General features: G+C 40.6%; 1 protein-coding gene across 2 annotated transcripts in view; it reads left to right on the forward strand.

Annotated features, from left to right (window-relative positions):
- The window catches only part of IRS2 (insulin receptor substrate 2), a 36,141-nt gene extending 12,539 nt beyond the window's left edge, over positions 1-23,602 (forward strand). The window contains exon 2 of one of the 2 annotated variants that reach the window (XM_006121843.4): positions 10,372-12,050. In XM_006121843.4, the coding sequence (XP_006121905.2) occupies positions 10,372-10,514 (143 nt within the window). In that variant the 3' untranslated portion in view covers positions 10,515-12,050. Of the gene's footprint in view, positions 1-10,371; positions 12,051-21,319 lie in introns of those variants that run through there. The other variant, XM_075918593.1, reaches the window with a different exon arrangement.
- Positions 23,603-25,747: the final 2,145 nt, after the last annotated feature.

Consider the following 25,747-nt stretch of genomic DNA (forward strand, 5'->3'; position numbering starts at 1 on the left):
GATCCATAACTGAAAAAGAAGATAATTTGTCAGTAGTATGTTCTGCTTGAAATTCAGAGGGAACTTTCACTGTCCTTTAAGATTTATTTTCTGTGTTAAATTATTTATTATTTGTATTACAGTAGTGCCTAGAGACTCCAGCTGAGATCAGGTGCTGTACATACGTATTCAAAGACTTTTTATCCCAATGAGCAGTCAAACCAACTACAGGTTGAACCTCACTAGTCTGGCACCCTTGGGACCTGAGTTGTGCCGGACTAAAGAATTTGCTGAACCACAGAAGGTCAATGTTGTCTTGCAGCATGACCAACACTTCCACTGCTTACTGGGCTCTTAGAAGACATTTAGGGTCAATGAGAGCTAAATAACAGCACCAAGCACTGAGAGCCAGGACTGATTGCTATAAACAAGCTTTATGGGACCGTGGATAATTTGGCGACACCCACAATAAATGGACACCGGTCTAATAAAATCATGCAGTACCAGAGAGTGCCAGAATAGAGAGGTTCAACCCAGGGCTGGACTAAGGGGTGGGTGAGCCAGGCAGCTGCCCAGGGCGCCATCAGGTGCCATGCACCCGGCTCCCGCAGTGCCGCCCCCCGCCCCTCCCCCATCCCCGCGGCGCCAGCCAGAAGTGCCCTTCCCACCAAAGCTGCGGGACCCTGCATGGCCAGGCGCTGTGTGCCAGCAGCAGTGGCTGGGCCGGGCTGGGCAGTGCATGTGCCGTGCACCCCGGTGGCAGACCCGGGCTGCGTGCCTGCAGCCAAGCTGGGTAGCGCGTGCGCACTGGGTGCCATGGGCCTGTGCTCCCTGGGGGGGCGGCAGGCCCGTGCATACACCATGCGTTTGGGGGTGGCGCCACACGCCTGGCCTGGTAGGCCAAAATGGCTCGGGCCGGCCCTGCTTCAACCTGTAGACCAGAATGGCAACCTATAGCTCTTGGCCCCTTCAGGTAATCCACTGGCGGGCCATGAAGCCCAAAGTCACTTATTGCAGCCCCGCTGAGTAGGAATGGCAAACTATGGCCTCTGAGAGCGGGGGGAACTGCAAAATCTCTCATGGCCTGCAAGAGGTTTTCCCTGACAGTTGAGGATTGACAACAATTTGCCAACCCTTGAACTAGACAAAGAAATATGGGGGAAAGATTTTGGTGGATTATTAGTATTCTTCCCACATTAGTTATTAGCTAATTCCAATAACATTCCTAAAAAATAAACCATAAACTCATTAAATAGTTAATGCTTAGATTTGCCTGTGCATAGAAAATTAAATAGTTGTCATATGACACTATGCTATCTTTATGGGAGTTCATAATTTAACAAGCTCTACAGTTTTTTAAGATGTTGCCTGTGCATGTGTGTTTATACAATAAACACAGAATAGCTGTCCTATATAAGTAACCCCAGAGTGTATCTTATTCTAATGAATACTATATTAATAATAATTAAACTGATGAAGAAAAACCCAATTAGCATCCACACTGCAAAATGCCTGGTAAGGTAATAGCTTGATTCCACAGATTAGTAGTGAGTCAGTGTTTTGTTTACATTATTTGTCAGTCTCTTCAGTATCCTAGAAAAGAATATTTCCTTCCTGGCAGATGGCAGCCCCAGGGCCATGCACCTGCTATTACAAGCAGTAAGCTGTAGTAACCTACCTCAGCTTCGCTGTTGACAATGGGTTGTCACCCCATTGTTGGGCTTGCAGCCTAAATAGAATAGGAAACACATTTGTCCTTCATCGAGGTACTGAAAGATCTTAGAAATGACAGTAGAGGCTGTACAGTAAACAATTGTATACAGTCTGAAATATTATTTTAGAAGTGTGTAGTGAGCCACTTTAAGACAAATTATGATTGTGTCATCAGGGAGAAGATTTTCTGTTCTTTTATCCAACAGAGTGATAGCCCATGGATTTAATAGTTCTGTCTAGGCAGTAAGAACACTTATACATTACTAAAGCATATTTAGTTAAGTTATCTGTCAGTAACCTGTATTACCTCACCCACCTTGTCTCTAGTAACCTGTAGTGGAATTCTTTTCAAGACAAGTGGGTTTTCCATGTGGGATTCTCAACTGTGGCTGTGAGGAGGCTGAAATTGTTATGCACAGTCCACTCTGAGACTGTTAAGCAGATCCACAAAAAAAGTCTATGAAAAAGTAAGAATGTCTATTTCATTACACGAGTGCTGCATTGTGGCCGCAGAATATAGCAGAATCTTAGGGTCTTTTGAGTTGCAACACCATCTGTTACAACCAATGTCATTGGGGTCATCTTCTGTTAATTAGACCTTTATTTACTTCTTCTATGCATTAAAGTTTTATGTGTGTTCTGATTTTGAAGATGGAAGATATTTTTAATTTTGAGTGGAAAGCTTCGCAAAGGAGAGTGTGTCCTTTAAATAGCGCAGCATAGTCTTGCTACATTTAAAAACCATCCAAATATTACCCTGAATTTAGAGAGTATTAAGTGGGATTGTAAAAGTGTAACCATTTAACGGTTAACAGATAAGCATAAATGGTTACACACCAGCTGTGCGCCCCCTCCTGCGACCCCCAACAGGGATCAAGTTGTCATCCTGGTGCTGCGTTTAAATGTTATACAGTAGAGTCCACAGCATGTGTAACTGCTAGGATTTTTAACAGTTGCACAGTTAAATTTTTACATTATTTTTTTTATATCCTAGTATTAAGCAGGATTACATGACACACAGATTGGACATTATTGAGCAGTTTATTTTTGTTTAAAGGCTCCATTTCTGACCCCTACAGTGTAATATCAAAGTAGCAAACTTGCTGATACCAGAAACAGCAGAAATTTCTTAGAAACAGTAGAACATAATGGGATTGTTTTCCATTTTGTACAGCTTCTTCAAATGGTGCTTTAACAATATTTATGTGATTAAATGATATGGTGATGAATATATAGAATATGCAATGTTCTGCTTTCACTTGGTACTCATTTCTAAATAGGTAAAGTTGGCCTGCAGTAATACTGTAGGGATGACTTAAGATGCAAACACATCAGTAAGTCTTTCCAATAACAGTTGTAAAATCATGTCAGTGAAAACTGTTAAATTGGATAGAATGAAATCTAATTAACCTTAGGTTTTCTTCTCTGACTCAGTTCTCCAGGGAGTGTATTATTTAAAAATAATAGCTAATGTAGTCATTCTGTGGAGTTTAACACCCCTTAAAATTGTTTCTTAAAGGATATTGTCAGACTATTTAAGGGGAGAATTTAGAGGCCTTTTTGACAAAGGGTTGTATGCAACTAGATAGGAATAGATTTAAAAAATCCAATGAAATACTTTTGGGAGGCTGTTAACTTTAATTGTCTAATGGAGAAGACACAAACTAGTTTTGTGCTATTTCTTGAGCGCCAGAAAAAGTGACTTTCATAGGTCAAGACAACTGAAAAAGTGAAAAGTAAGCAAGCATAATAACTTACAACATGACACCTGAATGTGGTTTAAACAGCAAGAATAAAACCAAAATAGTCTGATTAAAGTATATGATACTTGATATGATTTGTGTGGTTAACAGAGTATTGTGTAATACTTTCACAACAGTATTGGATTTATTCAAAGTTATTTTTTTTCTACAGTGCTTGAGTGATATATACAAGTAATTGTGGAGGAGGGGAAGTAATGTGTTTTTTTTTTTTTTTTTTTTTTTTTTTTTCCCTCGATGCAATCTCTTCTTTTTTTTTTTTTCAAGATTTGGAAGTTTTACAAAAAGTCTGTGGAGAAAACTTTGTTTATTTCTCTTTGGGCTCATCTTGACTACACAAGTGTCGAAAGAGGATATGCAAATTCCCACGGAAATGCTTCCAATCTCACTTTTGAAAGAGGATATGCAAAGAAGATATGCTTCTAATCTCACTTTTGAAAGCAGAGAAGAGCTTTCAAAAGTGAAAGTAGTTTAAATGTGGCTTTTTCAGCAACCCCGTCCCCTTGGTTGAAAAGTCGCATAAACCTAATTTTTTGAGGAAGAGCGGCTTTTCTACCGGGGGTGGGGGGGTCTTCGCCGAAAAAGCCGCGTCTAAATTACTTTCACTTTCAAAATTTGCATATCCTCCTTCGACACTCTAGTGTAGTCTAGATGAGCCCTTTATGAAAGGTAATAGTACTAGTAAATATCCATGTAAACAGTCCTTCCTGTAGATGCTTTGTTGACCCATATTTCAGGGTAGACTGTTTAAAATGACTAACACTTTATGTTGCTTGGCAGGGTTGTATTTGAGTTGGTCTTAGGATATTAGACAAGGTGGGTGAGGAGATATTTTTTTATTGGACGAGCTTCTGTTGATGAAAGAGAAAAGCTTTTGAGTTTTATATAGAACTGGTCTTCAAATCTGGAAAAGGTACCTAAAAATGTCTCAACTAAATAAAAAGTGAAACAGATTGCTTAGCATAATGAATTCTCACCTGTTGTGAGAGACCATTTAAGGTGAAGTGGACAGTTAACACCTCTGCAATCTCAGACAAAAATAGTGTTGGTGGGTTACCAGTTGTTGCAGTGTAAAGAGCATAACCATTTTTTTGAGTCCTTGATTTTTAGTTTCTGAGGCCTGGTCTACACTAGGACTACGTGTAGACTGCATTCCTCTCTCAAAAGAGGAATGCAAATGAAGGACACTGAAAATGCAAATGAAGTGCCAATTTACAAATCTTGCACTTCATTTGCATAATCATGTCAACTCATTTTGGGGAGTTTTTTGGAAAAAAAGGGGGCTAGATGGGGTTCTTTCGGGGGGAGGGAAACCTTTTTGAAAGAACCCTTACTCCTGAAAAAATGAGGCTTAAAGATTTTTTTTTCGAAAGAACTCTGTCTAGACGGCATTTAAAAAAAAAAAAAAAAAAAAAGCGCTCGGACACGATTATGCAAATGAATCACGAGATTCATAAAGCTGCGCTTCATTTGCATTTTCAATGTCATTCATTTGTATTCCTCTTTGAGAGAGAAATGCAGTTTAGATGTAGCCCACGACCTTAGTGTGAAATTAACCTCCCAAAGTTGATTTTTTTTCTCTAAGTGTTGCATCCACACTACCAAGCCTGTTGTTCTGGAATAAAGAGCTGTAAAATTCAACCTCTGTAGTCCTGCTTTTCATGAGGCATAATGATATTCCTGAACTTGTAAATCCAAAATAACGTTAGTGTAGATGCACCAGTGCCACTAAATCGAACTAATTGGCCTCTGGGAGGCCTCCTGCAGCTCCCCAGAGTGTTTCCTGGGGCTTTGAGTTGGAGGCAGGCTCCATTAATGTGGATGCGCTACCTCGGACTACATTCAATTTTTTTTCCCTGTAGTGAGGACAGAGAACTTCGAATTCTTAAAATTAGTAAATTTGAAATACAGGCAGTCCCCGACTTACGCGGATCTGACTTACGTCGGATCCACACTTACGAACGGGGCGGTCCCGCCACCTCGACCTCTGGGGCGAGAAAAGCTGCTCCCGGTGCCCCATGTCTGTTGGGGACCATCTCCAGCAGACCAGGGGCACCGGGAGCAAAGCCGCAGCAGCGGCAGGTTCCCGCGCTTCTGAGGCTTTGCTCTGGCACCCCGCTGCCGCTGCGGCTTTGCTCCCCGTGTCCCTGGTCTGCTGGGGGGGGGGGGCGCGCAGCTAGTGTGCCCCCCCCCCAGCAGAGCAGGCTTTTGTTGTGGACCCTGGGGCAGAGCAGCTGGGGCGCTGCCGGTTGGTCCCGCAGCGTCGCTCTGGGCACTACTGGACCAACCCGGCAGCACCCCAGCTGCTCTGCCCCAGGCGTCTTGATTCAGCCGCTGCTGGTCAGTTTCAGCAGCGGCTGAATCAGGACGCCTGGGGGAGAGCAGCTGGGGTGCTGCTGGGTTGGTCCAGTAGCGCCGAGGAGCGGCGCTACTGGAGCAACCCAGCAGCACCCCAACTGCTCTGCCCCAGGTGTCCCCAAGTCAGCCGCTGCTGAAACTGACCAGCGCTGACTACAGGAAGCCTGAGGCAGAGTTGCTCTGCCCCGGGCTTCCTGGAATCAGCCGCTGATCAGTTTCAGCAGCGGCTGAATCTGGACGCCAGTTCCGACTTACATACAGATTCAACTTAAGAACAAACCTACAGTCCCTATCTTGTACGTAACCCGGGGACTGCCTGTAATTGCCTAGTGTAGATGTGGTTTAAGGGATTAAGATCCAGGTTCATCTTTTGAAGGCGCTTGGCAGGTTTCTTTTGAGAACTAGGACTAAGAGGTCAGATATGGAGTGATCATTTTTGTGAAGCATGTTTGCCTCTGTGTAGCAGGATATTTATCTTTTATTGTTTTTCTGAGTTCTTGTTTACACTTTAGGCTATATCCTCAAAACTCCTTACAGAAGCTACTTTTTACCACTTCTGGTCAAAGAAGGTTTTCCTGCATGAGAAGTATGATGGGATTTGAGCCACAGATCTGTAGTAATCCTTTTGAAAGGCAGTTATTCAGTTGCAGTACAGCACCATTTTAATTCTTTTAACAACATAACAGATTTTAAAATGACAAAATTGCTTCATTGGGGACATAGACCTACACCATGCATGCCAAGTTTTAGTCTTCTGACTAAATTTTTAATCTTCTAAAATGCAGAGTATATAATAGATATATTGATTAAATATTAATTCTAATGATTATGGTCTCTTGACAAATTCATTTTACAAAAAAGCCATAGTGCTCTGGTTGATTAAAATTAATTTGTGTATGAAATGAAAAATGAAATTGTTCATGGATTTTTTTTTAAGTAGTTAATATTTAACTCATAGTTTTGAAACATTTTAAGCCTATATGTGGCCTTACAGAATCAAAATTTGTAACATTTCTCTGCTGAGTCAGACTTTTTCATGAACTACCTGGATTTGTTACATAAGCTATGATTTCTTTTTAATGAAAAAAACTTTTAGGTGTTGGGTGCATTTTATTCTTCTTCCGCTCCCCTCCTCCCTTCCCCTTAAAAATGTTTCTTCCTATTGAAATCAATGGGGAATTCCTCTTAAACTGAAAATCAGTCTATTATAGTCTTAATATCAGTGCTACCCTATTCCATAGGAAAATGCAGGGTAAAGTTTGTACATGGACAGACATAAATATGCTGCAATGAAGCAAATGCTGTCTCTACAATTATCTTTGCGCAATCATTTATAAAAGTATAGTGTTGCTATCATAGTAGCTGCACTCAAACAGCATTGCAAACTTTTTTCAAGCATGCAGAAATGAACTGTAGGATGGTATTTTGTTTCCTTATAAAAGCAAATTTGTAATTACAGTTTTGAATCATTAATATCAAATTAAATGCCTGCCAAAGTATTTTAACAGAGCCACTATAATGCCTTCTAAATAAAAGACTTGACAAGAGAGGCGAAGTTGTGGGCTCCAATGAAAATTTTAAATTAAATAAAATTGCTAGTAATCAGTAGTTGAATGTTGTCCACTAGAATGTTTTCCAGTTGCACGCATCACTTACAATTTAATTCAGAATTGCAGGTCATTTAAGGAACAAATCCCATTTTAACCATTAGTGGTTGTACATTAGTATGAACATTGTAGTGACAATAAATGAAAGATACTTAATATATGACAACAGTATGTTATATATCCCCTGTAAAAATATTGACCATACTCTTTATAAGAGGGTCAGAACTGGTTGAAACGAAGTCAACAGAAGTTATGCCGTTGCCTTCACTATAACCAGAATGTGCTCCTAAATAAGTTGACAAAATACAACATTTAAATAGTTTTATACCTAACTTGGTGTCTCTGGGAAAAACAATAATAAAATCCTGCAGCTCAGGAAGGAATGGTGAAGTGGCCTCAATGCAGCAAAACTGACACAGCTTTTGTATTTAGGGAGGGGCATGTTGTGGCAAGGCTACCTAAGGAGTTTCTGTACCCTGTGCTGTTCTATGGATGCCTAAACAACACTCATGGGGAGGAGAAGAATAAACAAATGCTCAACAAGACAGCATCCTATGAATCTGCAAAGCTCCTAAGAGCAAGGGCTTGCATACTGCATTAAAAATGTTGTTGCAGCTTTTAGGCTGCATTAGAGGCTTCATCAGTGCTCTGTCCCCAGGTTGAGAAAGTGGATTCTGTTTCTCTCCTCTCCCTTCTCTCCCTCCCTCCCCCTCCCTTAATTACAGTTCCTATTCACAGTCTGCTCTGGCTGTGCATTTTGCTTCAGCTACCCCAGACTAACACGGCTACATTTCTATCACTGCTCTGGCTAAGTACTGTGATGCAGTTTTGAACCATAGTATTTTTTAAAATCTTGTGAATTATCTGCATTTGTCTTGCATTTTTCAAGACTTGAACTTGAATTCCACTTAGTGTCCTTCAGTAAAAGGATAAGTCTTCAGTACTACTTACTAAATTCATATAAATCTGTACTGTCTGTCTCCTTAATTAGACATAGAATAAGTAGAAGCCTTAATCTCTTCTTTGCATCCTCTTTTTTCCAGAACATGAATAATTGCTTTTTCTTCAGTAAAAGAATAGCTGTATCTTACTCGGATATAATGTATTCTAATTCTTATTGTAAAATTAACTTTAAAAGACAGAGTACTTCTAAGCATCTTTGACAGCTATTGGTTGCTCATCACATAAATGATGGAGAAGAGGCTTGATGCCATCTTAAAAAAAAGTGTGACAAGAGTAAGGCCTAAATGAGAAAACAGCTGTTTTTACATTGTTAGTAATGTGAACAGTAGGGTTCTGTGAAAATGACAGTATTGGCAATCATGCCTTTAGGCACAACTAACAAGAGTTTTTAGATTTCTTTTGGTATGTAACAAACTTACGTTAAAAAGGCTAAATAACTTAATGATTTGAAGAGCTGTTAGTAAAATAATTATTTTATTTGATCTGTGTTAGTAATACAAATCTAGAAACTGAAACAGTAAAGTAACTATTTAAATTGTTTTTGCCCTTTTATTAAAAAACATATATTCCAGATGTGGCAGATTTGAAAAAGGGTTATTGTGATATTCAGAAAAATTATCATTCACAATCTATACAAACAAAGCAAATTCTTATCCATGAACAAGAAATGAAATATTGTCAGTACATAAAAAGCATTCCAATACTAAGAGAGATGAATACAGTGTAACAATGATCAGATGAAATTATATTAAGTAATCGTCAGCTAACAGGAGATACTGGGCCATATTCTACCTTTATTACTCGATGGAAGTCAATGAAAATATGTGGTATGTAAAGCAGTGTAGAATGTAGTATAATGAGATGTAAGTATCAGGATTGGCTACATACCAACATGTCTTCTCATTTTAAGCCGAGAGTTATGTTACCCACTTGGGTCAGATGCTGTGTAGATACCTGCCTCTAGAACTTTTCATCATGAATAAGTGAATTACTTGTGGATTGTGGGACCTCTCTTATACTCTAATTTAAATACTTTTGCACAGTATTCTTAATCCATCTAAAGCAGGATTTTCTGTACTTTTTCATAGCATGGGCTGTATGTTAAAGAATGCGGGCCTTTTTCCTTCTTATTTATGATTGATCAGGCAATTTTTCATACCACTTGTGGTCATATAACATCCCAGTGGAGCTATTGTAATGACTCACTTTCCCGACATTACTTTTCCATTTGCAGTGTTACTGTAGCCATGTTGGCCCTAGGATATGAGAGAGGCAACCCGGTGAGGTATATCTTTTATTTGAACAACTTCTATTGGAGAAAGAGACAGGCTTTCAAGTTTGCACAGAGATCTTTTCCAGGCCTTAATCTCTGTGGAGTTGAAAACTTGTCTCTTTCACCAGCAGAAATTGGTCCAACAGCAGATATATCATCCAACTTGTATGTCTGTCCGTCCCTATGTTTTAGTGATATTTAGCAACTAGAAATAGAACTATTCATAAATATTCATGTAGCCAGTCAGCTCTCATGGCATACAGAGAGCTGTAAGTCTAAAATGTGGAAAATTGTGAGCTATGGGAACTAATGTATGTGAAGCTTATTCATACCTTATTATGTATGATTTTGAGAAATGTTTTCCTACTAGATAGGAATCTTGGATGAAAGCTATCAGTTGTATTTGCAAAACGTAAGGAAAGCAGGAAGGTATTTCTGTGATCTTTTGCCAGAAACACAAATTGATTTCTTGGTGGTTTTGGATGACCTGCCAGTCAGAGGCATCCAGTAGCTGTGCTCAGGATTGCTATGTCCTCTGTATAAAGAGAATTGAGCTGCCTCTCGATGCTCTAGCTTACTCCTGTGCTTTTGAACTGTAATCCTGAGATAGCTGCTGACACATTCTTATATGGGGGAAAGCCACAAAAGACAGGATGGGATTTGTGTACATAAGATGGGACATTACAAGAGTAATAATTATTCACATTTTTCTTAACAGGTCTTCTTCTGGAAGACAAATCATATTTGGGATACCCGATGGCAGAAAATTCATGGGCCTGTATTTTGGGGCTCATGAACTTGAAACACAATTCATGGCTGGAAATTTCCTCTTCTGAGCCAACTTTCAGAATGACCAAGTGACCTTAAAATCCTTAGGGGATCCTAATATTGGCTTTCTACATGTGCTTTCTTTCTGACTTTAATGCAGAACTAAATGGCTTCACTTAATTCCTTCCATTTTAGTTAAGTCTGAAATTGTGAATCCAGAGAGAAAAGGTGTAATATTCATTAAATTGCTTTGCCCAATGTACTCTTACACACCACCACCACACTCCCCTGTTTTATTAGCATGAACATTATTCTGAGGAATATACTGCTATTGTGTCAGGAATGGATTTTGAGTAAATGTAAATGTTCAATGGCCTTAATTTTGCTCACTTTCACCAGTGATAAGATAGGCCAGTTTAAATGAAAATGTCTCTTTGACTAACAGACTTAAATTTGGTATGATACATGTTGTATATTTGCATCAGCTGGAGATAGTTTAAGTACAACTGCTTGACCTGGACTGTACTGTGTCTAGTATACATGCTGTATTGTATTTGTTTGGTAAATGTGAAATTAAAGGGTTTTTGTGTATTCTTTAGTGTTCCACTGCCTCTGCTGCCAAGTGTATTCTTTTTTATTTTGATTATATTTTCTGGTCAGTATAATACATATTTTGCTAGGGTGTCCTGCTCTGAGACATTTGCTGTAAAGATCCTCTGACACCAGGAAGAATTCTGTATATTTTCACTGGTTTATTCCTCTTTTTTTGTATTTTCTTGTTTCTGTGAGCAGACTCCTTGCTTTTGTGGGACTTCATCTACTGTTTGTTTCCCCGCATGACGTTATAGTCCCTTGATGTGACATCCCAGTAACTTTAAGGGCAACCAGTTGTGGTGCCTCAAACTGCTGTGATCGAGTAGGATGTCTGCATATGGATACATTCGTTCAAGAGCTGTGTAGTGGGAACACCCGCTGAAGTTCTGAGGAAAGTTCTGTGTGCTAAGTGGTTGTGGAATTGGATTTGAACTTTCTAGCTAGCTAAGATCCTATTTTTATTTGTTTTTATGGCTCTCATTCTGCCATTCAAATAAAAAGTTCAAAAGAACCCAGCTCCCCATGACCACCATTTTCACCATGACCACCAGATTCACCTGTCCCCTCCCATCCCCCTGCTGCTGCCTCTTTGTGAAAGTGAAATTTCAATTGTTTCCCAGAGAGACAATTAGGTAAGAGCAATCGAAATACATGCAGTACAACTAGGAGTAACCTTTATTCCTTCAATACTGCCTCTGTCCTTTTGCTTGATAGTGGAGTGTAAATAAGAAATCTCTTTTAAGATTTTAAAGGTGGTATGGCATTTCTATTTACAGTAAACTTCCAATAATCCGGCACCTTTAGGACCCAGGAGGTGCCGGATTATCAGATATGCCGGACTATCAGAAAGGAGGGGCTATGAGGGGTCTGGAGTGGGGTGGGAGGGGATGCCACCCCAGACCCCTCATAGCTCCCCCTTACGATAGTCTGGCTCTGCCCCAGGAGTCCCTGATTCAGCCGCTGCTGGTCAGTTTCAGCAGCAGCTGAATCGGGGATGCCTGCAATAGAGCAGCTGGGGTGCTGCCGGGTTGGTCCCGCAGTGCCGAGGGGCGGTGCTACGGCACCAACCCAGCAGCACTACAGCTGCTCTGGGGGACGCCTGGGACAGAGCAGCTGGGGTACTGCCCGGTTGGTCCCGTAGCGCTGCCCCTCGGGGCTGCGGGACCGACCCGGCAGCACCCCAGCTGCTCTTGGGGACGCCTGGGGCAGAGCAGCTGGAGTGCTGCTGGGTTGGTCCCGCAGCACCGAGGGGCGGCGCTACAAGACCAACCCGGCAGCACCCCAGCTGATCTGCCCCAGGCGTCCGGATTCAGCCTGCTGGTGAAACTGACGCTGCTGGTCAGTTTCAGCAGCGGCTGAATCCCAACGCCTGGGGCAAATCAGCTGGGGTGCTGCGGCGCTACGGGACCAACCCGGCAGCACCCCTGCTGCTCTCCCCCAGGGGTTCCCAATTCAGCCGCTGCTGAAAAAGATCCGGGCTTCCTGGAATCAGCTGCTGATCTGTTTCAGCAGCGGCTGAATTGGGGACCCCTGGGGCAGAGCAGCTGGGGTCCTGCCGGGTTGGTCCCGCATCGCTGTCCTTTGGCGCTGCGGGACCAACCAGGCAGCACTCCAGCTGCTCTGCCCCAGGCGTCCCCAAGAGCAGCTGGGGTGTTGCCGGGTTGGTCCCGCAGCCCCGAGGGGCAGTGCTACCAGACCATCCCGGCAGCACCCCAGCTGCTCTGCTCCCGGCTTCCCCGATTCAGCTGATGGTCAGTTTCAGCAGCAGCTGAATGGGGGAAGCCTGTCCGGCTGCCCCAGCACTTCCGGGTTCCTGATGGTGCCGGACCATCAGGAGTCCCAGAGCATTGGATGCCGGACTAATGGAGTTTTACTGTATTTATCAAGTTTGTTGCCTCTGCTTTTAGAAGGTATAGCCGTTTGTCTTCAAGTGTGACATGTCATGGGATGTTCAGGGTGTTAATGACAACTTTTCAACTTTTAACATAATAGTTGTGGTGTGCAATAGTACTGTATGTAAATTTCAGAGGAGATTCACATCTGTTGTGGATTTATCTTGGAGAATCATGAATTATATCAATAAGGAAATTACTGATGTTTCTTTAAGAAAATACTGCTTCAAATATAAGATTTAAATACTGGCTGTTCCCCCCCCCCCCCCCCCCCTTCCAGGATACTTTATAGCATTATTTTTGAAACAATAGAGTTGTATTGTAGTCAAGGTGCGGGTAGGGAACAGTGGGATCTGTATTGTAAACCAGAAAAAATATTTTAATCAGATACACAGTTGATTTTATTATTAATCTTAAATGTTGATATTCTGCAATAGGTTTTATTTACCTACTCACAGAAAGAAACTGTGGGAGTTAGGTTGGAATGCAGGTGGGCAGACTGTTTTCCAATATTTTCATGGCCACATAAAGCACTGCTGAAAAGTAGCCAGTAACCACTGAGCCAAAGTCTGCTTTCAGTTATTGGTGTGCAACCTTATTGAAGTAGAAATTATATTGCAAACCTATGCATGAGAATCCAGTTTGTCTGGTTTCTCTTCAGTCGTTTGGTTCAGTAATGCTTTTTATAAATATAAACATAGAGGACTCCGTGAGTCCTGTGGTGAATCTGATGGCAGGAAAGAAACTCAATGGTGAATTCAAACAGAGAGCACTGTAGTGGTCAAGTAAGATGCCTCGTTTCTGAGGGTAAAATCTGGCTCAGATCCCCTTTTATGAAAACTTGTGCTTTAAAGTATGACTAGTGTCTGTCCCCAGTGATTTAATAATAGTAGAACTAATTAAATTTTGATTTTTTTTAAGTGATGGGGGCTAGATTAATCATTTGTAAGGTAAATTGGTTTGATTATCTAGGTAAACCCTCTAAGGTGTGGTCTACAGTAGGGATGTTAGTGTGTACTCGTTCACACAATTAACTGATAAGCCTGGGCTCATTGGTTAATCCTAATGATTACATGCACCATCACCTCCTTGCTGCTTCTATATCAGGCAGGAGCTGGTGCTCATGGGGAGCCGGCTTTTAACGGCTCCCATAGAGCCACGTTCCCTCCCCTCCTGCGCTGTTGCCTCTGATAGAGAGGCAGCAGCACGGGGGTGGCGGAGCAGGTGGGAGCTGGTTCTTGCGGGAAGCTGGTTTTCAAGCCAGCCCCCTGTACTTGTTGGCACACAAGGAGCTGCCTCTCATCCCCCTCCTCCTGTGCTGCTGCTTCTGTATCAGGCAGCTGTGATGGGGGGAGGGGGAGAGGGAAGGAGGAAGGCAGGCAGGAACCAATGCTTGTGGGGAGCTCTTAATTTGAGAAATATAGTAAGACAACTTTTTAATCTGGGAAGTACAAATGTAATTTTGTGTGTGTTATTTATTGTAAACCTACAGCTGTATTTAAATGGATCTGAGAAGTATATATTAAGGCCCAGCATGATAACTATAAATTCATTATAATATTTTAAAAATAAGTCTCTAATTTAGATATTGTATTTTAATATGTAGGTGCTCATACATGGAAGTCTGAACTTGTTGACTAGTTGGCACTGAAATACAGTTTATTCCAAACTTAGAACCAGATTCTGCAAGAACTGAAGCATAGCTCTTGCAGTCCATTGAAGGATTGACCCATTACACTCCACTAGAAAATGGAAGTGACTATAATAACTCAGTGTTAAAAAAGTGAGGTGTGTAATTCCTTAAGCAGAGAAAGTGCTATCTAGTTCAAGAAATTGTTTAAAATGTCCAGTTTGTATTGATGTTCGCATGTAGTTGGTTACACGATTAATTGATAAGCCTAGGCTTATCAGTTAGTCCTTACAACTACACACAGCCCCCGCCCTTGCTGCCTCTGTATCAGAGGCAGCAAAGAGGGTGGAGGTGGGAGCAGGTCTCTCACTGAGCTGCCTGCCCACAGAGGCAGCAGTACAAGAGGTGAGGGGGGCAGGTGGGAGCCAGTACACATGGGAAGCGGCATTCAAGTTGGTTCCTTGCTAGGGATGTAAGTGACTAGTTGACTAAGCTTATCGGATAGTCGAGTATTGACTCAAGTATTGACTTACCCCTCTCCCCCATTGCTGCCTCTATTAGAGGCAACAAGGGGGGGAGCAGGAGCCAGTGCTAGGGAGGGGTAAGCCAGCTTAAAAGCCAATTCCCTGCAGCACTGTCTCCGCGGGGGGTGGGAGGTGGGGAAGGGGAGGCAGAGGCGTAGCCGGGGACTGAGTGTGAGTTGGGAATCAGCTGCCCTGGCTCATACCTGTTCCCTCCGTGCTCTCCCCTTCCCTCCCCCCCACTGCACTTCAGCCACCCTCCTGGCGACTACATTAGAAAAGCACAAGCGCAACGGGGGAGGAGCTGAGACAGCTGATTTCCTGTGTTCACCTGCCCCCCCCCCGCGTGTAATCATGCAACTGCTAAAAAATCCAGCTACACATTTACACAAATATGAAAGTTACATCCATAATTGAAAATTTAAAAAAATTAAACTAAGATGCAAAATCCATCCTCAAGTAATGGTATACAACTTCTTACTGACCTTGTTACACTTATTTAAAAAGCCTAACTGGTATATTGTTACATATGCCAGTTGTATATTTTGAGTGCTATCGTGGGTCATAGCCTATGTTCACCCAGTCCCCATTTCTTCTAAATTAAAACAAATCAAAGTTTAAATGGCATTTTAATGTTTTCTTGTTAGAACAACAAACCCAAAAGAGTATTCATTGAGCAGCCTGCCTCAATTGTATCCAAACATAACTTGTCTGAATAAAAACCATGTTACCTCTTTCATAGCTAAATTGTTTTTCCTTTGAAACATGTGTGTTAGTCACATCAGATTGATGGTATTTGTGGATACTTTCAATATGTGATGCTAGGGGATATATATATTGTTTAGCAAATAGTTAAGCTCTAGTCTGAAACCTTTTCCTTTGATCAGGAACAAATTTTGCTTTTCTTACATGTGTAGACTCATTAAATTCATCTTGCAAAGACCCTCTTTTTAAGTATGTCTAGATGCACATGACTATTTTTGTTGAATTGACTACTCACGTGAAACTAAACATGTTCCTAAGTAACTTGCTGAAGAAGGGCAGGAGTAAGGTCATGATTTGCCCCTGATCTATATATCTGTGAATTAATATCATGAGGGGAAGGGGTGACAAATACTGATCAGAGAGAGTTTAGACGTTTGTTTTCATTCTGATGCTTCCCTTCCTTTGAAATAATGTACAGTGTTAATTTTACTTTTTGTATTTTATATTGTTGTATGCCTACAGGGCTCCCTTTGTGTTAGGCACCATACAGCCACAGAATAAGAGACAGATTCTGCTCTAGAGCATGGGTTCCCAAACTGGGGGAGCCTGAAGAAATTCGGCAAGGCAACTCAGCCCTCCACCCCTCCCCCGTCAATCCCACCCCAAATTTTGCTGCTGTATTTTTGGGAGGGGGGCATGAGGGTTTCTCAAAAATCAAAAAGGGGGCATGATGCCGAAAAATTTGGGAATCACTGCCCTAGAGAGTTTACAATCTGTGACTTGGATCCTACAAACACATGCTTATCTTTACTGCCATGAGGAATTTGAATTTCAATGGGACTACTTGTGATAGAAAAGTTAGTGTGTTTACAGCATAGTTTACAAGACAGCTGAAGCATAGGAGGAGAATTAAAAGGGATGGGGGAGGTGAAGTGACATACTAAAGGTCAGACAGGAAGGCAGTGGCAGAGTTGAGAACAGAGCCCAGGTGTTTTAGTCCCAATCCACAGTCCAGTTCACTAGATCATATTGTCTTTTGAGTAAATTTTTATGTTGTAAATGACCATTGATGTGTTTCCGTATTGAGCCACATCAGTAACCCTGATACATATGCATATTAGTATATGAGAATTCTATTCATTTTTAGGAATTAAGACCCCAGTAAACTCTTATTCACTGCTTACTGACTGCAAATTAATAAACAGATTTAATTTGTTTTAATTGGCAAACCACTATATTTCGGTACACATGGTGTTTGATTAGTCACAATACTGAATTGTTCTCTGGCTAATTTTGTTTAAGTATTTATTGCTTTGTGCATTCAAGAGAAACATTAATACAATGTGAATGAGTTTTACTTTGGTAGTTTTGGAAATTGTGATCTTGTAATTGTGGATCTATTTTTAATGTGGAATAAACAATTTAGAAAAAGACAGTAGAAATTGTATCAGATTTTATATTTTGAAAGATTTTTGCATGGCCTTGGATATAGGGTTTATTGGATGCATAATTCTCCCAGATATTTTATTTGTTTAATCCATGCATGACACACAGATATGCATGTTTAACAGATTTGATTTTTTTTACTGTCACTGATTATGATTTTTATTTGGTTCCTCCACCCCCACTGGAAAACATGCATCTCCTCCTGCTGAACAATATCTGTGATTCTTTAATTAAGGTGTTGAACATTTCTCTTTCTGGAAACAGCCAGGAACCTGTCCTGTATCTTGCATATTTTTACCTGAAGTAAGCAGAGCACTTGAATATGCACTTAAAGTTAAGCACCTATTGTAGTCTTATTGCAAGCTATGGATTTCCATAAATGCTGAAATTAAGCACATAGTGAAGTACTGCTGAATTTGGAGCCTGAAATTACACACAGCATATTAATGGCCAAAGTGAAATGTAATAGATAGTACTTGGCAGGAACTGTCATCTTTATTTTAGGCAAGCAGGTAAATGGCTTCTTCTGAATCTGCAACAAGAAGCATGTGGCTCACATGGCATCACATGTAGCAGTGATTATTTTTCCTTCATTAAAAGCATGTTTGAAAGCCTGTTCATACTAATGGAAACCATTTAGCTCTGAATCAGGTCTTAAGACTTCTGGTGAACAACATATGTTAAGGCCCTACCAAATTTACAGTCCATTTTGGTCAAATTCATGGTCATAGGATTTTAAAAATTAAAAATTTCATGATTTCAGCTATTTAAATGTGAAGTTGCAGTATTGTAATCATAGGGATCCTGACCCAAAAAGGAGTTGTGGAAGGTGTCACAAGATTTTTCTAGGGATGGTTGCAGTATCTTTATTTCTGTGCTACTGTTGGTGACACTATTTGTCTTCAGAATTGAGTGACTAGAGAACAGTGTCTGCTGGCCAGGAGTCCAGCTCTGTGAAGGGAGTTTAGTTGGGATTGGTCCTGCCTTGGGCAGGGGGCTGGACTTTATCACCTCCTGAGATCTCTTCCAGCTCTGTGATTCTATGAGAGCTGCCACTGCCAGCATGTCAGAAGTAAGAGTGGCATGGATGGGCCCTCAGTCTGCAGCAGCTATGGCTCTTCAGTCACCCAGCTCTGAAGGCATCTGAAAGATATAGAATTGGCACTCTTACTTCTGTGCCACTGCTGTTTGCAGAGCTGGATGCCTGGTCCACAGCTGCCACTCTCTCTGGCCACCCAGCTCTGAATGCAGCACAGAAGTAAGGGTGACGATGCCATGACCCCCTCTGGAATAAACATCGCCCCCCCATCCCTTGCAACTCCCTTTGGACCATGACCCCCAGTTTGAGAAGTGCTGGATCCCTGTGAAATCCTATATAATCTAAGGTAAAAAAAGCACATAAAAGACCAGATTTTACAGCAGAAGACCAGATACCATGGTCTGTGATGCATTTTTCATGGCCATGAATTCGGTAGGGCTCTAAACGTAGTTATTAAGCACACGCCCAACTTTAAGGATGTGAGTTGAATCATTTGTCACATACTTACGTACCCTGTTGAATCAGAGTCTAAAAGCGTTTCAGAGCATTGTACAAATACAGTTTCTTATAGGCCAGATTTCTATATATGCTGCTTTATAGGTGTCCACAACAGGGCAATAAGATGTACTGCTTACTTATCTTTTGTATTATGATATTCCTTAATACATGTGAACAAAATTGTAGTTTACAAAGGTTATTGTATTCAAAATAATTTAAAAGCAATATTTTCCTAAAGAGTACAAAATCTAGATAAGAGCAGTTGCTGTATTATATCAGACCACCTATATCAGTATCTTTGTGTCTGGAAGCAACTAGTTCTGGATGTTTCATAGGAAGCTTCCAGAAAGCTCATGGACTGTTTTGGAATAATCTGTCCAAAGCAGAAGTTTCTTCAATTTTGGTGTGTATATATATGTCCTGAAGTATGACTGCTTTATGCTCTGTAATGTACAGAAATCCTAACTACTGTCACCAGGTATATTCTTTTTATTCATATAGATATTTTGTCCCCTGTTTAATCCCATTAAGCTGTTGGCCTTAGTTATATTGTTGTCCCTATGAGTAGGAGGGATGTTAAACTCAGTTTAAATAAACATGTAACCAATGACAATTTCAGCGGTTACATGCAGGCGGCAGTTGGCTCCCGCCTGCCCCTACTCGGGACAGAGGCAGCAGCGTGGGGGAGAGGGGCAGGGCTCCCTAGGAACCAGTGCACGTGTAACCATGAACATCTTTGTTTACCAGAAAGCTCACCTTCAGAGTCTATTTCACTTTGATCATAACAGTTTCTTGTGGCTATGGGTTCCACAGGTTAATTATACATTATATTGAAAATATTTTCTTTCAATTTAAGTTTCCTTCTCCTTGTATAATGAGAGTGTAAATAAGAGTGCTAACGCCAACGTATGTACCAATCACTAAGTTACATGACCCTTCTAAAAATTTTTAATCCCCATGCAGATTGATAGATTGCCTTCTTCCATATAAAAATGTGTATAAGGTGCTTTTTTCGTCTGTGACTAGAACTAGACTGTACTAGTTTTGTTTTTTTTAAGTTAGAAGCAAAGGTTAAAATTTTTAAATACAGGTGTATAAATAAGTCCATATTTAGCACCTAGATACAAAGTCTGGCTTTCAAAAGTGCTGAGCACTTAGTAGCTCCCATTGATTTCAAGAGGCCCCTTTTCTTGTATAAAATTGGTGGTTGTAGTTGTAACAAAGTGTGGTATTTGATTAGTAAGGAATCCATACAGAGAAAATCAATTCCATTAATACCTTTTTGTTAAATATAGTATCCAGTTTTATGTATAATTTGCTATGTATTGGCTTTGTATGTAGTTTTACATTCATGCTACATACCAAAATTAATAAATAAATGACAAAGTACATTGACAACTACACCCTTGATCTTATTATGTTCATACTCAGGAAAGTTAACATGGATTTTTTGCCTTGAGGATTGCTGGATCTTTGCCTGATTTTCTGAACAGCTGTATAATAGTTTGTTTCTGGCATTGTACAAGCACCCTCAATTTTTGGCAAAAATTTTGCAGTTCACCTTTAAACTACAGATTCCTCTGAGCTTTTGAAACTAAGTGTTGCTGCAAAGATAAATTAAATAAACCTAGGCACCTAACCTGAACACAATTTTGCAGTCATATTATCTGATATTGTATTGTGCATATATTATTTTCTTTGGATGTAGAATTTACAAGGGCTCAGATATCTGCAAATTATGTATGCTTGCCTATTATAAATTGATTCTAACTAACAAGCTAAGAACAACTTATATTTTAAAAAAGTGACACGAAAAGGATGTATTTTTTATAGTAAAATAACCTGGGTTCTTTAAAACAGCATAAAATGAAATGGGATTTTAAAAACAATATACCATGTAATTTTGCTTAGTTCTTTGAAGCAGATATTTAGGTAACAGCAATTCATTCCATGAAAGATAAAGGAGAGAATTTCCCCCCCTTTGGTTGAAGGGTGAGCCGGTTGGCCATTATTACTTTCCAGCTACAGGGCTTTTAGATCTTCATCAGGCACAAGTAGATTTCTTAGAAACTGAAAGATGGTTATATCCATTATAATATACTCACTCATCTTTTGAGAAGATATGCCCTTTGTAAAAATAGTGTCAGAATAATCTTGTTTTTCAATGTCGGGAAGTAGACTCCGCTAATTAGCTTCCAATTAGATAGAGAACTGTTGTTTCTATACATTTTATAGAACTTGCACCTTTCTAGTAAAACCAACCAGTGCTCTTCAGAAGGAGAGTGTGTGGGGTGGGTAGAACTGGGGAGGATTTTGGTATTTCCTTTTCTACTTTCCTTCCAGAAAACATTTTTGATGGTTTGAACATTTATCATTGTTAGTCATGAAAATAAAATAGTGCTAGGTTTTAAAAATGCTCTTTCTCCCCCTCTGTATAATGCCATCTCATTTAGATAATATTTTGTTGTATTAAAATCTGACAAAAAGGTGAAATAGATCTTTATGATTTTTAAATCAGCTGATTTGTTTAACAGTATTTATTGATTCTGTTTCATTTTGTTTTCTCCCTGCAGAGTGAAGGAGTTAGTTTTATCATCATGACCTCAAACAACAGAATACAATATTGAAAAAAGCTGCTTGGCTTATGGTTGTTTTTTTTTAATCTGAAGCTGCTTAAGATTTACTTTATTTTTGTTGGTGGTCTGAACGGCTACTTAATTTTGAAAACAGTTATGGACTATACTGGACAACAAATCGGCAAGGAAGGGCGAGCAACCTGCCTCACTCATTTCCTATCCTTGACATCTACAGTATCATTGTGCTGCTGTTTTGATGGATTTTATTCAAGATATTCTTTAGAAATTTGGAACTTTTCAACCGGCCTCTTTAACTTGTGGCCAATGCCTTCATTTTCTTTTCCTGCAAAGACGCACTGTATTTATTCTTCAGCATGTTAGGGGATTCTGTAAACACCTGCAAAAGCAGTAAAATCTGGTATTTACTGGCATAAATTCAAGCCTACCACAGTACTACCTCAGTTGAAAGTAAAGCCGGATTTGTATTGTTGGTGTGTAACAGGACCTCCTTTATCTCTATGCTGAGTATCTCTCAAGAACAGTCTTCGGCCTTACTTAACTTTTTGAAGTATACAGCTGCTGGTTGGTTCTAAATCACTAGCTGCAATGTTTACTTATCAGACAAAGCCCAATGTGGGCACTGAAAAGTCTAAAATGAAATGAAACTTTGTGGACTGAACTTAGATGAAAGATTCCGAATAGTTATAAAATGTATAACTGAAGCAACATAAGTTAAAATAATCAAATTGCATTGGGGGTTTCCTCTTTTTACCTTTTGACATAATTGTTTAATCCTCTCAAAGTAGGTGTTTATGTAGGTACTTCAGATTGCAAAAGCATTTTCTGCTATTTACAAGCTCATATTTGTCATTTAACCCTGATTTTTTTTTAGATGCATTTCTCATAACCAAGAATCCAGACAGGCATGCTAGGAATGCAAGGATGATGATAATAAGTATTGGGCAGATTGAAATGTTAATTCTAATATATTACTATGCCATACAGAAAATCCTATATTTGCCTCTTACCAGAAGAGTAGCATTGCAGCTAAAGGCATAATTAAAAGGAAAAATAAAAGTTGCAGTCACTTAGCCAGAGTTCTTTACAAGAATTCCCTTTTAAAAACATTTTCAGTATTCTGAAAATAATAGTGATGTGTGGTGGCTATTATCTCAAATGTCACTTATAGCAGTTTCACCAGACTAGCAGAATGTTATATCACCTTGTTGCTCCTTTGAGATATTTAATGAACAGTTCATATAAAATTGTTTTTAAGGGTACCTCCCCAGTGCCTGCTCTGGTAGACCTGTAAGTATTACGCGAAGTCATTTGAGTTGTGTGCATTTTTTTTAAATTCTCTGTGATAAATGGAGAACCTATACATCACTATAGACAGAATGCATTTTTTTTTTTTTTGAGGAAGACAGGAGTCAATGTCTTACAAGTATAATGGCAATGCAAAGTCTTCCTGCTTACATGCTGAACTTTTAAACACAGGATTGTATTACAAGACAAAGTTGAATGTAAACTAATCCCTTTTCCACCCCACAACACAGTGTGTAATTTTTTTTTTGGCTAATTTTCTTGGGTCTCGCAACACAGCAATGCATAGGCTGTACAATGTTGGTCTTTAAAGATCAATTGAAATGTTTTTTAAAACCCATTAAATATTTCTAAAATGTTCTAAGTTAGTACTTATTCAGTTCTGGAACTGAAACAAATACAATTGTTGACATATGCTATATGAAATCCCCACCTTCACCCCAACAGTAGCACTGAATGCGGTACCTGCTGAACGCGGTGTTTTAACTTCTACTTTTGAAGAACCCCTCTGCGCCAATTGTAAAATCATGCCACTATAACAAATGGTTAACATCAACTTAGAGAAAAAAAATTGATGATGTGCTCAGTTCTCCTCTATCCTGTATATTTCACAAAAGGCATATGCAATATTTACATTCTTGATTTAGTTTACAGAATGGAACCAAAATGTATAAATGTTATGTTTGCTAAAACTTCACAATGTATATGGGGTCTTTGTACATTTTGCCTGACTTACCTTAAATTTAAAATATTTTTTGCTATATAACCTCTATAGTTATTAAGCAGTGTTTTCTTTTTGGGTACGTATTGTTTCTGGATATCAAGATGTTAAATATATTTCTTGCTATTGTGATATGACAAGAGACTTAACTTATCTTGCTGTGTCTTCCAATGTACACGCTGTATATAAGGATAAATGTGATGCTGCTGGAGACGAGAATAAATGGAACTAGAGTAGTGTATTGTATTTAGTCTGTATTGATCATGGATGCTCTCCTTAATAGCCATATGCAATAAAATACATTATTTATTAAAGGAGTAAAGTCTTTGAGGGCCTGCTTTCTTTAGGGTTTTTGTTGGTTGTTGGGATGAGATTCCCGTATTTTTATTCCTTTTATCAGGCTTTCTTTGAATAAATCTTACTGTTCTATAGGTGCTTACCTGCCTTTATAGTAACAGGACAAAATAACAATGAAAACTAGTAAATTCCTTTTAGCAATTTTTTGTTTTTAGAATTATACATTTTGAAAAAAAAATCATTTATCTATTTAAAAAACAACTTTGCACTCAGCAAACATATGTTAGGGCCCTTAGCTTTTAATTCCTGTTAGAATCTGATTACATTTTGAAACATTTTCAAAGCAACTGAACACATACTAATTTTCAAGAATGGAATGTTTTAACTTTGCAGGTAACCCTTGAGCTTTCTACTAAAGAGCATGAGGCACACAGCGAGATAGTTCACTATATGGTAGTCCCTCCATATGTTTCCTCATAAAAGCAGACATGTGCTGATTTCCTCCCTGCCGTACTCCTCATGTAGTTGTCTACCCATGGGTACGGTGAATGTAAAACATCACGCTTATCTGGAAATCACTAGACAGCCCACTACAGAGTCTTGAGCACTGGGGTCATGTCCTTCTGGCAAGAGATACTACTTATGAAATAGGCCATTGCTGTCTCTACCATCTTAACCAGGGGTGGGCAAAAGGGCCTCCGTGGCCCGGATCTGGCCCACCAAGTGGGTGGATCCGGACAGCGGACGCCCTGCTGCTCCTGCTCCCAGGCCTTAATTGGGCTGGGGGAGTATGGGAAACGTCCTCCTGCCCTGCCAGGAGCACGTGGCACTTTGAAGCATGGCGCACTGCTCGCAGGGTGGGAGAGAGAGTGGAGGAGGCTTCGTGTGTTCCTCCGCCCCCAGGCCAATCAGGGCCTGGGGGTGGAGGAGCTGTGTGAAGCTTCCTTCGCCCTGCCCCTGCCCTGCGAGAATCCCGCAGCACTTCAAAAGTGCCACATGCTCCTTGCAGGGCAGGAGGAGGCTTCCTGCACTCCCGTTCCCAGGTCTTGATTGGCCTGGAGGTGGGGGAGTGTGCCAAGCCTCTTCCAGGGCACGGGTGCCTAGTGGAAAGGGGGGGAAACAAAGGGGCTCCCCCACTCCTAGGCCAACCATAATCTGGGGGTGGGCTAGCCCCACCCCTTCCCATTTAGGCCCGGCCCCTTCTGGGTTGTCCCGGGGCTCCTTCAAAAAATTTTGAAGTAGCTCCCAGGCAAAAATTATTGCCCACCCGTCACCCTAACTATTGAGCTGGCTGAAAGTGTAGCCTCTCCAATCCATTTTTGGGGTGACTGAGGCAGGTGTTATTTCTTTTCTTGCAGAGTTTACTATCAAGCAGTGAGAGTCCAATACAACCCCCAACTGGCAAGAGTGGGCACGCTTCCCAAAAGACAGCCAGCTATAATTTCCAATCATGTCTTTTTATCTAGAAGATCATCTCAGCTTTGTGCAGATTGAGGGTGAGCCAGCTAGTGCTGATCCATGTCCCAGCTTCCTACCCCCAAATGCTGGCCCAAGTATTCAGGGTCAGGTGGGAGACAAGAAAGCTGGATTGCATCAGAACAAACAGCACAGCCTATCCATTTCACCTTTCCCATTGATACCATACGTATGAAACCAAAGGGAGACCAGACTGGAGCCTGTGAAACTTCCCCATGGCAGCATCCTTGAACACAACTACTATTCCAGCCTCGGCGAATGCAAGAAAGAAGCAGAGTCAGAAGCAGAGTCGTTGAAAACAAGCCCCTTCCGCTTCTATGGACTATGGGTGAGTCAACAATACCTCATGATAAATATTATTGGGGAAAACAAGAGGACTGTGTCTACACTGGCACAATCTCACACAAAAGTGGCCGCTCTTGTACAAAAACTTGCTGCCTGTCTACACTGGCCGCGTGTTCTTGTGCAAGTAAACTGACGTTCTAATGTGTAAAATCAGAGCTTCTTGTGCGAGAACTCTGATGCTCAGGAATAAGCCCGCTGAGGAATAATAAGCCCTCTTGCGCAAGAGCTCTTCCAGAAGACGCCAGTGTAGACAGGCAACATGA

This window comes from Pelodiscus sinensis, chromosome 1, assembly GCF_049634645.1.
Source record: "Pelodiscus sinensis isolate JC-2024 chromosome 1, ASM4963464v1, whole genome shotgun sequence".
Taxonomy (NCBI): domain Eukaryota; kingdom Metazoa; phylum Chordata; order Testudines; family Trionychidae; genus Pelodiscus; species Pelodiscus sinensis.